General features: G+C 33.6%; 1 protein-coding gene across 7 annotated transcripts in view; it reads right to left on the minus strand.

Annotated features, from left to right (window-relative positions):
• Window positions 1-2,492: 2,492 nt before the first annotated feature.
• GULP1 (GULP PTB domain containing engulfment adaptor 1) overlaps window positions 2,493-19,382 on the minus strand; it is a 185,271-nt gene continuing 168,381 nt past the window's right edge. For 6 of the 7 annotated variants that reach the window (XM_087819719.1, XM_087819718.1, XM_087819717.1 and 3 more), the window contains 3 exons: window positions 11,546-11,684; window positions 8,571-8,665; window positions 2,493-2,835 (listed from right to left, as the gene is read on the minus strand). In XM_087819719.1, coding sequence (XP_087675845.1) covers window positions 2,764-2,835; window positions 8,571-8,665; window positions 11,546-11,684 — 306 coding nt within the window. In that variant the 3' untranslated portion in view covers window positions 2,493-2,763. Of the gene's footprint in view, window positions 2,836-8,570; window positions 8,666-11,545; window positions 11,685-13,298; window positions 13,521-19,382 lie in introns of all 7 variants that reach the window. The other variant, XM_087819720.1, reaches the window with a different exon arrangement.

Genomic DNA, 19,382 nt, shown 5'->3' on the forward strand with positions numbered 1-19,382 from the left:
GAACACAAAAATATTAACAGCCAGTTTGTTCATGGTTATGTTAAGTAACATCTAAAAGAATTACAAAAAGTCAGTATTTAGAAATGAAACAACAGGAGATCTATCAGAAATTCTATCTGAAAATGAATTACCGTAATGTAACTAAAATTAAAAAAAAAAAATTCAACTCAAGAATACAAGAAACAAGAAGAGATGAAGACAATTAATGTCACTGGCTGGCCAGTGCTAGGTACCCACATTTAAAATAGTTAAATATAAATATTCTCAGGAAAATTTTTGGTTCACAAAGTACTTTAATACACATTATTTTTCATTCATTAATTCATACACTTGCCTTATTTTTCCTTTCTGACAATAAACTGTCATTCTCAATTTAACAAAGCCTGTTAGCAAACTTACTAGAGGTGTTTTCTTACATACGTAATAGAGTATTCACATAGAGTAATAAATGAATTTTATGGAATGGATTAATTCATTTATTCATTGGTGTGCAAAGGCAGTGCGTGTGAATCCTGTATGTCTTTAAAATACTACAAACATTGTGTTTTTAAAAGGTTCAAAACTTCATGATATTCCATTAGCCACAACTCAAATCCTATTATCAAGTCTACCTTTTAAAGACTATCAGCCTAGACATGCTTTGTATTATTACTAGGCTAAAAAGACTCTCAATTTTGAAAAGATATATTTTCATAATACAGTTATTGCACCAGCTGCTTCTGGTAGAAGGAACCAAACTATGACCTCTCTCACCAGCAGGATCAAGTCCATTGTTTTTACAACTGAATGATATTTGCTCATAAGGCTAAAAATGTGTGTGGGCTATAAGAAATGAAGTTAAGGCCCTTTCTTTCTTCTTTCTCTCTTTCTCTTCTGTCTTTCTTTTGTCTCCAATCTATGAACCAGAAAAATCTAGCATGTAATTAGCTTCAGAACGTGTCTTAATTAGACATTATTTAATGAGAAAATTATACAGTTTAATTTAATTAAAATCATTTATTCTCAGCAAAATCAAACATATCATTGAGTTTACATAGAAATACAATTTTCCACTGGATCTTCATAAAAACACACTGGTGAAACAAATTTTCATAATTAATGACCAATTATGGACTGTTTAATCATGCCAGTAGCAGAATCGATTACCTGATTACCATTAAAAATTGGTAAAGTAATGTATCTTAAATGTGCAAATATCATCTTAAGTATTCTATTGTGTTACCATTGATAATAAATGGCCACTAAATATATAACTATTACATAAAGCTTTTTAAAGTACAATAAAAATACAAATTCTATCTGTTAAAAAAAAGCCATCGATATGGCTTCTAAACGTCCTCATTATACAAATTCCAAAATACTATATGACAAACAAAATTATAAACACATTTCTTTATGAAACATATACTACCTCTAATTAAGGACAACTTAACAGATACCAGAAAACAAACAAGAAGGTTTATATATATATATCATAGAACATTATGGAGATACATACAAGTATACTATTGCATAAGCTATTTGGTTTCTTTTCCTAGTGAAAATGTACCTTTAGCATTTGAAGATAATTTCCAAGAGTAAAAGAAAAGAAAAATCTGATTTTGAGATGTACCCGCAATCTAACCTCATTAATTTATTTTTCTTACATTGTGATGAACCAAATTATAAGTTTTGACCATAAATTTTTGTTGCACTGAGCGAAAAATATTATTCATGTTAAAGACTAAACTGAGCAGCAACTTGATTTTTGTGAAAAAATGAGATTCTAACTTTAACAACAAAAAATTAAATTTGCTAAATAATATTGATGATATTGATGAATGAATTGATATTGATGATAGTGATGAATATTGATGAAGAATAGTTGCCATAGGTTTTACAGTATCAAAACTAATGGGACATCACAATATTTTGAGACAAAAAAATATATTTGGTAAAGTAAATATGAGTAACAGACACTCCAACTATAGACAGCATACATTCCAAAAGCTTTTTCAGGAAACATGAGATCAAATGATATTTATATGTTTAGTAATGTAACTTATCTCATTAGAAATTAAATTTTATGTGTTTTGTAAATAGCAAATTTTAATTTTTTCCACAATACTTATGAAATAAATAAAATATTTAGAGTATAACTGATGATAATGACTAACTTCATTACCTTGCATTTACTAATACTCTAAATACATTTGGTTTATTATAAGAATTTATATTTTTGTTACTTCTACTAAAAATCACCTGGTGGCATTATATTCAAAGTTTACATTTTTTCAATGATATGAAACAACACTTCATACATAAAATGACATTTGTCTAATGAATGGTAACATGTTTATTAGTTTGAATACAGTATTCAGTTTGGCATTGGTATATCTTTGTAGGACTTTAAAAGGTATCATTAAGGTATGGCTTTTGGGAAATCAATAATAAACTAGCAGCCTGGAGTATGAACACAAATTTCAAGATGCTAACTATTTAGAACTCAAACACAAGATAGATATTTGGATAATTTGTCTTTTGATTAAAAATTCTTCTACAACAGAAATGAACATAAAAGAATACAGTGAGTTGCTTTTAAAATAAAATGTTACAGACCAACAGTGAATGTATAAGAAAATTTTACTGGAATAATTTTCAGAAAGTGAAGATATTAAAAAATATATTGGCACATGTATAAGACCTGTCATAAAGTAATAGCGAATGATATAGGTATGTAGATAAAAATAAATTTAACATGAATCAGGAATTCTTTTCTTGACATCAGCACCTGCTATCTAATGGGTCGAGACAAAATACTGTGCCTTCAAGAGTTAGTCCCATTTTGAACCCCTCCTGTAAAACAGAGTAAAATCATTAAAATAGGAAATGCTCATGGCAAAAAAAGTAAAATAAAAATCAGTAAATCAAAGAGGCTATGAACAAAAGTTGAAATCTTCAGGCTTTGATCAACTAAGAAATAATTAAATGTCAAATGTTGGCTTGACAAATTTTTATATAGCCGTATACCCTAGACAGATCTTTATACCCATTAGCATTTTGAAAGTTTTAAATATATGTGAGGTTAGCATGCACGAGAGAGAATAAATTAGAAATATATGGAATTAAGCCGTTTTAAGACTTAAACATCTTTTTTTTTCAGTAAAATCTTTGTCCTTCTTAAATTTCTCTCTGTTGGCTCTAAAGATCAATATTCGTTTAAATATAAGAAATATTTAAATATAAGTGAGATAGTTAACCTTCAAATTGATAAATGGTTCAAGATAGCCTGCTAGTTTTCACCTTTCCTTCCCGGTTACCACTCTTCAGGGCCTGATAAAATACATTTAGTAGATGCAATGTCCTACCCTACGTGGAGCACAGGACTGCAGGCCTCTGTGCCAGGGATAAAGCTTCCTTCACTAGGCCTGCTGTAGTCGTAAGTTTTTACTTTGAATCTCACTTCACTGAGCATGTTTTAGATGTTTTAGGACATTTTTGGAAATTAAGTTGCCTTTGATTTATTGATAGCAAGTACACAATTGCTGTAAAAGGTTGTTTTTGTTTTGTTTTATTTCTTAGATTTTCAGTTAAAAGTTAGTGGCAAAAAAAAGTTTTCTTTCTCTACTCCAGGCTCTCTTCTTTTTGCAGAAGATAGATAATTGAAGTATAAGCTATCTCCATCCCCACATTTGTCCGTAAATCTTTGCACACTGCCAACGAAGAAGAGGTGAAAAGCACAGACTCACACTCATCAATGAAACTGGAGACCATGATTAGCTTTTCCTGTAGAAGCAGTGTGGCAGTGTTTTATTTCTCTCTTTTCATATGTCAGCGATTTTCAACCTTTTTTATCTCACGGCACACATAAACTAATTACTAAAATTCTGTGGAACACCAAAAATACATTTTTTGCCAATCTGACAAAAAAATAGGCATAATTTTGATTGCATTAGAACAAAATAATAATAAAAGTGATTACTTACCCTTTTGTTCCAAAGTGACTTTTAAAAAAATCAGGTGCCTGTACTTGTATATAAGTATTTCTGGTACCAAGAATTAAACAATCAGATGCAACCTTATTATGCAATGTGACCAGAAAGATGCACCTCTATTGTATGATCTATATGTTTGTGGTTCAAGACAGGGCACTCAGGCCATGGCTACTGTTGTGTTGGCTGCTGTCACTTTTTAATTGACAATCTAAGGGAAAAGAGGTCCGTGCCTCTGACTAAACAGTCAGGTATGGCATGTTTTCAACATTCTTGCAGCACACTGGTTGAAAATCACTGATATATATGTATCCATACGTGTATATATACAAATATATAATATAATATATACATTTCTAACTTTCTTACTAACAGAACTGAAATTTTGTTCAGTGAGATCATCTGTAGCTGGGGTAGCCATGTGACACATTATTGGCAAATAAAATGTAGACAGTAGTCTATTTCTGAGGAAAAAACATGTCTCTCAAAAATAGGGCTTTTGTCCCAGTTCTGCTTGGTGTGTTTTGTTTAATTAGATTGTATCTACTTGCGTGTTAACCAACTGTGTATCTCTTTGAATTACTTTCATTTAGAACAGGTGTCTAAATGTACTCATGTTATTACAAATCCAAGGTAAATATTATGATGCAGAGGAAAAAGATTGTTATAAAACTGCAAGGCACACCTATTCTCTCGTAATGTTCAGAGAATGCTCTTCACTGTCTACAGCACAGACCCTACAGAGTGATCACTGCAAAGATTTTCCAAAATTGCTTCCCATGACTTGGAATACAAATTACTTTTAGTTGAGCAAAAGTCAGAGTACTTACCATTATTTTTTCAAACCTTGTTCTTATCACATGAGTATTTTGTTATATTTATGCTGCCAAATACTTAGAAAAGTCAGTACTTTAAGCTGAACATAGTACAAATAACCTGTTTTTAAAAATATTTTATTTGAATATCTGAAGATATGTGTATTATGTCATCTTGGGGTATATTAGGTGGGTAGAAAGACATAGGTTGATAGCTTAGGCTATATATTACCTTCAGAAAGGTCTGATACCATACAGTGTTTTAAAATTTTGCCAGTTCAATCTGAAATTAAACCAGTGTCACTTCAATGACCCTGAAAATACTATTTATCAACGTACTATCAGTATTTGAAAAGCTCAATAGCAATAAAAGTAAAATAGGGTTCAATCACTATGTCAGTAATTTAAAAAAAAGTTTATCACTTAAAAGAACATCTCCATGGTGATTTATAAGGATCCTTTTGAAGTCCTCTTAGATTAATTCAATCACCCAGATTAACAAACACAGTTATATGGGGCCCTGGTTTTTTTCTCCTATGATAAAATTTCCCTTACGCTTTCTGACCTTGCCTCCTCGCTCTCATTTTGTAAATCATGATTCGGCGGACATGCAATCTGTCTAGAATTTGCACATCCTCTGGAATTTTTAACTTCTCAATAAAAGTGAGGGTTTATTTAATTTATGTAGTGATGGAAATTAAAATTAATATCATACAAAAATAATTTTATTAGTAATATATTAATGGGTTTTTTGTATGAAATATTTTGCCCAATTGTATTTTCTATTTTTCTGAAGTAGGGAGAAAAGCATATCAAGGAAGGAAAAACCACTCATATGCAAAAGTTGTGAACATGTTGAAGTAGGTCAGAGTCTCCTTTCTTTCCATCTATAAATTTTTAAAACGATTTTGATAATATAAAAGCCAGATTATATGACATATAACTTGCTATTTATTGTATTACATATATAAAGAATTTTCAATATATTTTAATCATAGCAGAACAAACTTTCTACTATTATTCTGAGCCCCCATTAAACTAGTTTAATGACTATATAACATTCTATTATTTTTTAATATGATTTAATTGTTTCCAGTATTTTACAATTACTAATAAGGTATACTGAATTATTTTTCATATTTTTCACATTTATACTTATTTTCTCCCCAGAATAGATTGCATTACTTCGATGAAAAATACAAATACATGTATTAGTGACAAATTCTCTTCCAAAGGAACGCTATGAGCTGACCCTGGTCCCTCAGTGATTTAGAATGCTCGCTTCATCATACCTGCACTAGTACTGATTATTAGCAAGAAAATAATATTGATAATTTGCTAGATTAAAACACATTTATAGTCCTTTACTTAATTTATATGTTTTCTCTGATTAGACTTAAAATGTTTGCATACCAGTCACCTGTGGTTTTCTTTTGTGAACTATTGTGTGTGTTTTTTAATTTTTCTGTTAATTGTTTAGTTTCTTAATCATTTGTCTATTTACTTTAATTATGTGTATGTGATATAGTTATATTTTTAGAGAGAAAATTTTAAAACTACAGAAGTTCTATATGCCCTTACAAAAATTTCTCTCCAAATAAAAAGTCTGATAGATATTCACTTATATTTCAAACATTTTAATCAGTCTAATGTTAATGAAATTTATTTGAATATTTGCTGTTTCTGCTATGCATCAATCCTTCAAAATTATTAACCAATTGACTTAATACTACTTAATGCATAATTCTTTCACCATTCATTGACTTGCCATGCTTCTTTTTTAATGTAGTAAGTTATTATAACTTATAAGGTGTACTTCTGGGCTATCAATACAGTTATAATGATTGGCCTGTCAATGTCATACACACAGAAGTTTAAATTATGTGAAATGCAAAAATTAAATTATTGATTTCAAATAAATATATAATTTTCTAACAATTTATAATAAAATATGGCTTAACATTTCTGATTAAATTGTACATGTATGAGATCTTCTGTGATTTCCTCTGTAAATATAAAAGGAAAACCAAATATTTCAATAGACTTATTAACTCAATATAATGGTTTATCCAACCCATTATACCGTATACATTTTTTACATTCTTTGCAAAGATAAAAATAGTAGCTAAATGTGTGCATTAGATTAATTGGGCTAACAAGATAAATAACAAGTCATTATAGACTTTTGATGAAAACAGTATTTTACTTTAGTTGAAATGACCTTGCAAATAAATCCTGGACTCAAAGAAACAGACAAGCAATGAGATGGACAATGCAATAGTGACTAAGTCATTGAAAAAATACTTTAAAGTATGGGTTATAAGATCTCTTTAAACACAACTGATAATCAGACACATCCATATGAAACTGCTATTTGAATATTTATTAAATAAAGCTTGCAAATATTATGGTTTTAGCTTTAAAAAGTTGTAAGCTGTTTAAAATTATTATTAAAATAATATACCAACCATCTCTGGCGCTACCCACCATGAAAGCAGAAAAGAATAAAAAAGACATTAAGAAAATATTAGAAATGGCAAAAACTAAAAGCAAAAATACCACAGCTTAACATTATTTGACTAACACATCATGAACTCATTCCAAAACAGTGTTTCTCAAAGTAAATTCCTACAAAAATCTAAAGCTGTAGGCTTATCTTCAAAAAATATATAGAAAAATTTTCAATTTTGTGAAAATCTAAAAAACATGAATAGAAAAGTAGCCTTTATGGTTTGTATAACACTTGAGAACAAATACTACCACATCAGTACCTATATTTGTATTTGTCCTTACAAAAGCATACCAACTGATTTCATATAAAAGAAATTAAGCATTCCTGATAAATTATCATGCACTATTTGAGTCAAAGTTTCATAGTATTTGAAATATAGCAAAGAGATAGGGAAACTGTGCCATCAAACAAAATACATGCTGACATCAACAGAAGGTTGATATTGGTGATTTTAGTTTCAGCCAAATAGCATCATTCATCCTGTTATATTAAAGTTCTTAATTTGAATTTAATTGGGTGTTGTAATTTTCCTTTTATTTAACTTATGATTTTGAATTAATATTTGTATGAGAACTTCAAGGGTATGTCTCTGATAAAAACTAGCATATAACTTCATCAAAATGTAAAGTGAAAATATAAACAGCAGAGTTTACTGTAGTGTTTGTAAGAACATTTATTAATCATGGGTCATTCTATAGAGTTCTTAAAACCAGTATCTTCAAACTTCCAGAATTGAAAAATAAAAGGGAGAGAAAGAATGAAAACCCAGCTAAACTGCATTCCTAAAAAACTTGTCACTGGGTGTCTGCTTTTTCAGTAAAAGCCCAAAAGTTATGAACTCAAACTACAATGCTTCTTTTAAGAGAGACTGATTTTAGTCTCACAAAGATTTTCCTTCATCTACCCATTCACAATTTTGAAATTCATAATTGTTAAGACCGAGATAGAATCTTATAGATCTAATGTAATGACCTTTTAATTCTTGGATTTCAAAATAATAAACCATTAGAATCCACGTAATTTTGTATAAAAAAAAAATGAACCATCTTATTGCCATTGTAAACTGCACCATTAAGAACAAAACTAAACCAAACCTTATCCTTACCATCTGTAGGAGTAGTTTTAGGACTAAATGTATATACTTATTTTAAAGTAATTATTTTAAGTAAGTTTTTATACTGCTAATAATTCAAGGAAAAGGTAGTTTTGTTATACAGAATCACATATTAAAAAGAAAAAAAACATTTATGGGCCAATCAGTTAAATAGTCACCTGCATTTCATCTAATTTTGATTGAATATCTGGAGGGAAATCCCCTGCTCCACAATTAAACGGGTCAAAAGGTTCTGCTCCAAACAAGTCCCGTTCTAAAAAGAAGAAAATAAGTTAGTATATGCATAACAAGAAGTGAGTTGGGGTGTGTTAGATTTGAAAGGCAGAAATATATAAAGAAATACTTATATGACCAAATGAGCTACTATCTACACTTACACTCTATGCTGGGCTTTCCTGAGCTTAGACTAGTTAAGTACCAATGTGGTCACAAAGATTCATTTTATAATGTGTCTTTCATCAAGGTGTCCTTAATATTAAATTCGCCAAATATTTGATAAATGTATATTACAATACTTACAATTTACTGAAGCAATTTAAATGTACTAAAATGAATGTGCTATTCACTGAGACTTCCTTATTCCATTTACCGATGACTTTGCAACACAGTAGCGAAGCAATATGTGGGACTGACTAGATTAGTAGGTCGTTTTACTCATAGTACACATACTTTAATCTCAGAAAAAATTTAAGAAATATCATCTTATGTAGTGTGAAATCATGTTGCCTTCCTAGATAACCACGAGACAGGTTGTTTTAAAATGCCTCTCATCCCAGTATCAGAAAGGTCTCTGTAAATATAAAGTATGCATTATTTTTTATCACAAAAGAAGTATGCAAGTTAAAATTGGTGGCTGTGATTGATAAGGCTATGATCTATTATATAACTGAAAAAAATTTTTAAATGGTTAAGAAATTCCTTTTCTCTGAATCAATTCAAATAAAGCCCTAATTGACTAAAAAAAAAAATTCAAATTATATATGGGCATGGGAATTTATAATGTAATAAGAACTCCATTTTTCAGGAAACTATAACTATATTCTCTAAATTCAAAGCTATGTAAGAAATAATATTCATGCTGCTTGAGTTCTGCCATATCCTCTATATCACTTTTTCATTGCCATTATTGTTGCTTCTCTAGTTATAACATTTTCAGGAGTCATCAGATTCATATATTAAATAATAAATGTAAAATGCTTAGAAGTTCCTGGTTCTGGTAAGTATTGTATAAATAAGAGGGACATATTTATTTATCATCCAAATAAAGACACTTTTAAGAAAGTGAAAGGAGTGCTACCAATAGTTATACCAGAACGGAAGGAATAAGCCAGGGCTATCCTAAACAAATGGGAATTTGTTGCCACCTTACATATAACTTATGGGTATTATTACTGTTTTTACAATTTATTTCCCCAGTCTGTTTCTCAGGCAATGAACCAGAACTTGGAGGACAGAGGAGCTTTTCTTTAGAAGGGGTATCCTGGTTACCACCGCTCCACAAGCACAGTGAGCCATGCTTTACACGTGGTAGGTGTTGGTTAAAAAAAAGAATTAATGAAGAGAAAGGAGCTAATCAGAGGAATAGAGATTTTCATTACACAGATTTTCTGAAGTGAGGACTCAAAATTCCCAGAGACTTCAGGTGGGCTTAAAGGCATCTCTGACAATCCTGAAATGCGACGCAAAATTCTGTAAAAGTGGGCATGTTGCGGTTTTCTGTAAAGAGGTTTTGTAACTTTTATCTTATTCTCAAGGGTTCATGACTCCTCCACAACTTAAGGAGCTACTGCCTTTACATATTAAGATATAAATATCATGTAAATTAATAAACATTACAGAGCTCTATGGCTTAATTTGGTCAGCTCAAATGAATCTAAAATTCAAAACAAAATATCACGTAAGTCAATTGCTAATAAAAAAAGGTCTGCTATGTAATTAATAACATTAAAAGTATTAAATCTAATGCAAGAGTAAAATAATAAAAACTAATACAGTGGTCCCTCGGTTTCTTCTGTGATCCGTTCCGGAGACCGTTCGAGGTCTGAAATGTTCGGAAACCGAGGGATCCACAGCCACCAGCTGGGCCTCAGGGTCTCGCCCTCAGCGGGAGCCGCGGGGCATGGTCGGCTCCCGAGGCGTGTTCGGAAACCGAAGCATTTCCTTCTAGGTTTATAGCGTTCGTCAATGGAGATGTTTGAAAACTGAGGTACCACAGGACAGTCACTCTTTCCTTTATCCACTAAATATTTGTTGGACACATATTGTGTGCCATGCATTTTGCTAGGTAATTTTTGCTAAGATTGAAGTAGTGAAGAAAGGACCAAGTCCTTTCCCTCATGGAATTTATAGTAAATCGGGGAACGTAGTATTAAACAAATTAATTCAAGTCTGATATATATTCAAAGATCAAAACTATGTTCTGGAGAACTAGTAGTAAAGAGAGAAACTCAGGAGAAATCGTATAGGTCTCTACTTTAGTAGATAATGAAAAAAGAATGAATACATTTAAGATTTCATTTAAAGAAAAAGTACTATTACTAAACCCCCACTGGATTAGAGTTTTAGACAATTTTACAATTAAAATTTAGTTGAACAATTTGTCCTCTAATTGTTAGTACAGATAGTACATGGGTAATCAGGATTCTATATCTATCTATCTATCTATCTATCTATCTATCTATCTATCTATCTATCTATCTATCTATCTATCTATCATCTATCTATCTATCATCTATCTATCATCTATCATCATCTATTATCTATCTTCTATATCTATCTATCATCTATCATCATCTATCTATCACATATCTATCTAGTTTTTCTATTGACATATTGCTATATTTCTTAAACTTTAGCACTCAGGATAGGTAGACATTAAAAAATTCAGCAAGGTGCCGGCCGGGCGTGGCTCAGCGGTTCAGCATCAACCTAGGATCCAGGAGATCGTTCTTCGATTCCCGGTCAGGGCACATGCCCGGGTTGCGGAATGGATCCTCAGTGCAGGGCTTACAGGAGGCAGCCGATCAATGACTCTCTCATCATTGATGTTTCTCTCTCCCTTCCTCTTTCTGAAATGAATAAAGATATATATATATATATATATATATTTTTTTTTTTTTTAAAGTAAGCTTACTAATTTCGGTAGATCTGCTAGGTACTGGAGGTGGCTGTGTGCCGTTGGGAGTAGGTACTGAAGACTGGTGTGATGTTGGAGAAAATGGAATCATATCAAAGATGTCAGTGGAGGGTGACTTAGGTGACACACTGCCTGCCTGCAACGGAAATAATATAAATTAGGGTAGTATTTCGTGTAGATATATTATAATGCTAAATATTTCATAAACATATAAAACATACGTAAACAACAAATTCAGTTGAGTCAAAAATTGTTAAATATTGGCAATTTCATATGGTTCAAACAGCTACGCTAAATGCTTATTGGCAAGAAAGCGTTTGAAAATTTCTGCAAAAATGTTCTCAAAGATGATGGCAAACATAGTGACAATACTATCTAGATGCATATAAAAGATGCATTGAATTTTTTGTATATCTAGAAATAAATGCCATTTGTATCAGAGAATTGAATATGTTAGAAACTATATAAAACATGATTTCAGTAATATATTTGGCATAGGATTGTAAGTTTTGAACAAAAATAATTGAACATAAGTGATGTACCTTCTTAAATATAACTATACAAATGCAATTGATAACAAGTTTTAAAATTTTTAAAGGGTATATTTTAATTTGTATTTATAACTACAATGACAGTCAACTATTAGATTCATTGCAGTGCCTTTTATTCTGAATAAGATTTCATCAGATTTTCGATAATAAATACCTACCTTTTGAAACAAATTTATAATCACTAAAAATACGACCCAAATCATTGTGATCTGGGCCAGTCTGGGCCAAAATATAATGTAAGAATGAAATAATCATCACTTTGGTTGTCATTCAGGGGAAAACATACACACACACATGCGTGTCCCACAGAAAACAAAACGGAACAGAATTCCCACACTGGGGAGGGGTAATGAGGAAAAACTTGCTTCTCCTATAGAACATGAACAGAGACTGCTTAGAGTAGCTCATATGAAAATTACAGTTCTCAGAATACATTTATTTTTCTGATTCACAGACGACGAAAACAATGAAGAACAATAAGGCTACTTATGTGTAAAGAGTGACAGATCTGTTTTCATGCAGGAAAATTGCTGTCACCTCCCTTTTTTAACAACCTGTTTAAAGTAAATACTATCCAGACTCCCAGGCAACTTTATCCCTCAGCACTTTCCTCCTACTCAGGAATAGTGTTCTCCTGATCATCCCATCCCTCTAATTCCCCTGGCTTCCATCTTCCTCGGCCTTCTCAGAATGTAAAGGTACTCAAACCTCAACTGTAGTTGAAAACAAAACAACCAAAAATGTCTTCACTCTGTGCCTCTTTATTCCTCTAACCTCTCCTCTCTCTTTCTCTTCCCTTCAAGGCTAAGTTCCTTAAAAAAGGTACTACATTTACTGCCCTAAATTACACTTCATTCAATCCTCAACTCCTATCAATCTACACTTTGCTGTTTCTGCACTAAACTCTATTGAAACTGCTTTTATCACCAATGACCTCATTTCCCCACTGCCATATCTGGGTCCTTTGACGTCCCTGTTCTATTTCATCTTTCTGTGGATTTGTACACCATCAGCACTCTCCACTTGGAACTCCCTTGTACCAGGTAACCAAAGAAAGCAAAAGTGGCATACAGAGGCCCCAGATCACTTCACATTTTTCAAGACATACCTGTTTTTTTTCATTACTATGTAAATAGCACATTTTGGTAGAATTAAAGGAAATAAGTGGGATAATAAGAATTTTCTATTTAGAAAATTACATGAGGTCGTGGGATGCTGCTCTCACTGACTGGCTTGGGAAGGCCACATTTGGAAGGTGGTGGTATTATTCCCAGTGGTAGTCTGGAATCAGTCGAGTTAACAGGAGTGACAGTAATGGAAGAAGTGTTTAGACAGGGAGATGAGTCATCGCTAGTACGCCAGAGAGAGGATGAGCAGCTCTGAAACCCGTGTTGCTCATAATCAGACATTTTGAGCAGCAGCTGTAAAGAAAGGACAGAGAAATACACTAAGGAGAAGAAAGAAGACATGGAAGAAGAAGAAAAAAGTATATGTAAAATTTTGTTTGTAAAATGCTATTTTATTACAAGGATAAGTAATTTGGGGGAAAAAAACCCTTTACTAATATTTAAAACAAATAGTTTTAGTAGAGTTTAGTAGAGTCCATTTTCCCCTTGTGACAGTCTTTAAATTCTGAACTGTTTAATTTGACCACTTTTTACTGAAATATAACATTTTCAGATATTTAAATAAAATATTGCATTCATTAGACTTGGAGAGGAAACTGAGGAAAGCCTAAAGATTTATTTTGGAGAGAGTTTCTGGTGTAATGATGGAAAAAGGAAGGAGAGTAATAAGAAAAAAAAGGTCACTGAAGTAGGAGAAAGTCTATAAAAAGTTGTGACTTGGTACAAGTTTCAAAAAGGGTTATAACAATCATGTTAGATTTAATCCTCAAAACATTCTTTTGAAGTATGAGTATTAGTAATGTTATGTCCCTATTATACTAAAGATATGGGAATTAAGGCCCATAGGTTCTTTGTGACTTATTCCAATATGGGGTAAAAAGCAGAGCCAAACTTCAAAACAACTGACTCCAATCATCACACCCTTTCAATAGGTAGTGAGTTCCAAATGGTCAGACTCTTCAGGATGGGCAGAGGGAGCTTATGAGCATCTTGCATAAATCAGGGAGATAATAAATAATAAGACAACATGCAAGCAGAACATTGTATTGAGTCTGAACATCAGTCTTTGGGTGACTTTTAGAAGCTATTTCCATTACAGCATATTGAAAAGCTACTGTCAAGAGCTGAGCCGGAGAGAGCTGAGCTGCCAGATGTAAGGTGTTAGAGTGGTCAGTTTAAACAAGTCAAAATGAAAGTAATTATTAAGTTTTTATTCACTTATAGTACTAGCATATGCAAGAGGTCAGGAAGCAGGTGCTGGTTCCATCAGTGCCCCATTTTCCCCTGGGGAATGGCACTGGGCAAAGGTCAGAAGTATCAGTGCAGAAATAGAGTACTGTCTCTCCCTGAGGGATTCCTGAACACAAGACTCCTGCTGGGGCTTTTTGGAAGGGGTGACGGCAGCAGGCCAGGGAGAGGGAAAGCGGAAAGGACAGGGAGTAGAGAAGGACGGCAAAATTCACAGTCAAGTCCCTTCAAGGCCTCCAGACAAGGTGGTCTTGGCAGAGGCACCTAAGAGAGGCCTTCGCCAGAGCCTCCAACAAGGAGGCCTTTGGGGGGAGGCACCTGAGTTCGGCATGCAGACACACAGAAGAGCTGCCGGCTTGGGATGGAGGAGGTGAGTCCCCCTCCTCCCTACTACGCACTGAATCTGGTGTGGGGAGGTGGTCTTCCCCGAGGCTTGCCCTGAAGCCTATCGTGCGGCCTGAAAGAGCACACATAGGATTTAGCCTGGAGCCAGGCTCCTCAGCTACAAATCACACTGGACAGATTTTTCAACACTGATAGGACTTTGAGGCAGCACAGATCTGGCTTTTTATAAATCTTATCATGAAAGATTGTAACTACAATTATAGTTATGGGGTTCCCAACTAGTTTGAAGGAAACCTTTAAGCTCGGAACCACCTCTTCACACGTTTCTGGAAGCACTGATAGAAAGAAGGCAGTGTGTAGGCCCTCGCAAGGTAGTTCAGCTGGTTAGAGTGTTGTCCCAATAATCAAGGTTGTGGGTTCAATCCCCACTCAGGGCACAAACAAGCAACCAACGAATCCATAAATAAGTGTAACAACAAATCTATGTCTCTCTCTCCCCACCCCCTTTCAATAAAAAGAAGGCAGTGTAAAGTGAGAGATTTAAACTGAGGGAAGAGTTCAGCGGGGAAGCAAAATCTCGGATGGTCTGAGTTATATAATCTACCACTCTATTAATATGCAAAAAGTTATATATTCATTGCTTTCCCTATTGATCTCCATAATGATCTATCTATTACTCTACAGATATGTATACATGTTTGCATGTATCTAAACATAAATTTAAGTCTATTTTATGATCTATATAGTTTACTGTATAATTTTGATTGATAGCCACCTCTTAATTATAGGTGACAACTGCAAGCTCCTTGTGAACATTTTTTTTCTAAAATATTCTGTATAACACATTAATACAATCATCTACATATCTCAAAGAGGAAAACTGAAACAAGGAGAGATTAAGTGACTTAATCAGGTACTCATGGTTAGAACTGGAATGGAATATATTTTTCTTCCCATTAGACAGGGTTTGCTTCTTTAGAATCACCTTTTGTGCAAGTAACAATTATGAAAGTGAAGCTGTGGACTGGTAATCGTTTTTTGTGGACACCAAGTGTTCCTGAATCAATGTTCATGTTTAAAATGTATGCCTTTGCTTAAAGATTCACATTGGCTTGCTGTGTGCTAGGGAGTTTTCACAATTTGTTCTTGCCTATCTTGACTTCAGTAGTAGCTGAGAAAACACTAGAGGAAGATAAATAGGAAGGTCTGTTTACTCGCAATAAATACACATTTTAGGTTATAATTGTTCTATCAAGTCTAATCAGTGGCCACACAGTTGATTATGTAAAGGCAGAATTTTATCCAGTAACACTTGGTTTAACTGAAAGAAAGACATTTTACTCAGCAATAGAAAGTCCAGTATATCTTAGGACTACAATTTTGTTCACTTAGCTTTCCTGGCAATAGTTTGATTTGGTTAAAAGCTTCTATAGCCAGAAATGTAAAATGTAAGCTCCCAGACACAAGAATCAAGAGGAACAATTTGATTTAAGTTGCTATGCCCACATCTTATAATGAAACAATCCTCTGGAGGCGTTCACAAGGCTAGGAGGGCAGAATAAACCCTTTTTCTGATATAAATACAGGCAACACTGCCATGTGAATGTAATAAATGGAAATCAGATTGTTCCTAGATAATTAGTACCAAATGGTGGAAAACCCAACCTCTAATCTATTGCCAAACCACTAGAGCACAGCAAAAAGCAAACAGCACAGTCAAGTAACGGAAATTTCTCGGTGTATCTAAATGACTGTCTGAATAAGGACCCAATTTCTAAAACCAATGAAAAGATTTCCACAATTTCAGTGTGATGCAGAGGTATGTAACACGGGTACTATCAAAGGCTATTTCACTTGGCAGAAAAGGAGCCCATGATGGAACCACTGGAGCGGTACTCAGGAGACATGCATGCATTCTGTTTGTCAAGAACAAGCGAAAAGATAGCATTGCAATTTATACATGAGAAAATGAAAAATAGGAGCGGTCTTCACTCATCATGCATTTAAGGAATTGGTTTTAAGCGAAAAGGGGGTGGGATATATATATTAAAGATACACATTTTTGTCATAATGAGAAATGTCTTTTAATTTTAATACTGAGAAGAAGAAGAAAGAAAAAAAAGGTCTCTTATTTTGTTGTCTTTAGCTAGAATTAAACTACTCCATAAACTCACCAGGAGCAAATTTATACTGAATGTATTAACCAAAACAATAAACAAGAGTTTACATGACGATAGGAAAAGAGCAAACTTTTTCATTCAAGTACCGTAAGTTCAGACCTCCTTCTTGAACTGCAGATTTGTATATTCTACATCTATTAAACATCTCTGTCCAGCAGGCAGAATCAACATGAGCAGAACTGAAATACTGATTCTGTATCGTTCATGGCCCCCAAGTCATGTCTATTTCAGAAAATGGCACCACTATCCAGATGCTCAGGATAAAACCTTAAGGGACAATCCTGTCCATTCTTGTATCCTACAGAGCCCAGCGACTCATCAGTAAATGCTGCAAACTCTACTTCCAAAATGTATCAAAAATCACACGTGCTCATTGCCTCAACTGACAGAATTCTAGACCAATTTACCCTTCTCCCTGTCCTGCTCCACTGCAGTAGTGTCCTAGCCAGTTTTGGGGACCTCACATTGGCCTCTTTATAGCCCATGGTGCATGCAGCAGCCAGATGATACCCTAATCCCATTTAAAACCTCTCAGTGACCTCTCACTCACTGCAATTAAACAAACAACAAAACCTTTACCATGGCCCCTGGGCTCTGATTCTCTCTTCAAGGTCATTTCCAACTTTTTTTGGCTCCTCCTTCAGGCACAAGGTCTTGTTACTGTTTTCAGCCCTTTGTATTGACTTTTTATCATTCAGGCCTCCATTCAAATGCCATTTGCTCAGAAAGGGCGTCCCTGATAACTATCTCTTATAAAAGCTCCCACTCATTCCCTTCTATCCTACTCTATTTTATTCCATACATAGCATATATCAGATCTCAATTTTTAAATTTATTTAGTCATTTACCTATGTGTTAATATCCATCTCCCTCTCTCTCGTCATGAGGTACAAGGTTCTTAACAGCTGAAATTCATATGCTGCTAACATCCAGGGGCCTAGAACATCTTGTGTCTATATTTCATATTCCATAAATAGTTTACAAGCTGCCATAATAGATCACAACTGTATCAAATGTATATAATTGGCCAATGTGAGAAAATAATTATCAAAGTGATAGGCACTGTAATACGTAAGATACTGCTTTAAAATACCAATAATGACTTAGTGGAACTAGAAATAATAAAAAATATATTACATTTACACAATCAAACCTTGAAATGACTTCAGAATTCTTGAAGATTTTCATTAAAAGTTTAAACTTAAAATTACTTAGTTTGCATCTTCAAAATTAATCAGTATTACCAACTCACATTACACCTAAATGGCTGACAGCAGCAACCTTTCCTTAGGGTGTCTCTGAGGAAAGTACAGAAATGCACCTGTTTCCACATACAAGCGACTCCTTTAAATACAAAGCTTCTCCATTTGGAACATGCTACTCAACAGGGCCTCACATTCTTAATCTATAATTTAATATAGAATAAAAAAATCAACACCTTAAGTAAGGCTGAAATTTCTAATTAGATCTGATTCTTTTGAACTATTGTTCCATGTTACAGAAATTCAACTTTATTATTTATTTATTTATTTATTTATTTATTTATTTATTTATTTATCCTCCTGAGGATATTTTTCCCATGCTTTTCAGAGACAGTGGAAGGGAGTGAGCGAGAGAAACATCGATGTGAGACAAATGAATTGGTTGCCTCCTGCACTCGCCCCAACCAGGGCAGGGGATCGAGCCTGCAACCGAGGTACGTGCCCTTGACCAAGAATCAGACTCGAGACCTTTCAGTTCCCCCGGGACCCTTCAGAACCCCGAGGTTCTAACCACTGAGCAAAACAGGCTAGGGCCAGAAATTCAACTTTAATGTTCGATCCCTTGCTAGAAAAGATTGCTTGTGATCTTTTGGTTATCCAATTAAACTTTACCAAAAATGTTACCTCTCATTTTTCTGATGTTTCCCATAACTGACTTTATTTGCTACTTCATCACACACTATAAGAACAACATCCATGCCAGGAATTTACATTATTTCATATTCTACCTTACTTTCAATGCCCCAAACCCCCCAAAATTCCATTCCTACTTTTGTTCTCTTATTTTCCTCTTCCCAAAGAGACTATTTTAAAACTAACATTGGAGATAAACCTTTTATTTTATTTTAACTAGCAATTGCTTAATATGGACTATATTGTGTGTGACTAGCAAATCCTGATAGTTCAGAAAATTACTGTGTTTATATGTTTATTTTTATTAACTAAATATAATCTGAAATTATTTATAGAGAACCACTTTTGAATTGGAGTAATTTACATGGCAAAAGAATTACCTTCCAGTCCAGGGCCGGGGATCAAGCCTGCAACTGAGGTCCATACCCTTGACCAAGAATCAAGCCCGGGACCCATTTAGGAAAATCTGGCTCCCATTGACTGAGGGC

This window comes from Miniopterus natalensis, chromosome 8 (assembly GCF_054644295.1).
Source record: "Miniopterus natalensis isolate mMinNat1 chromosome 8, mMinNat1.hap1, whole genome shotgun sequence".
In the NCBI taxonomy this organism is placed as follows: domain Eukaryota; kingdom Metazoa; phylum Chordata; class Mammalia; order Chiroptera; family Miniopteridae; genus Miniopterus; species Miniopterus natalensis.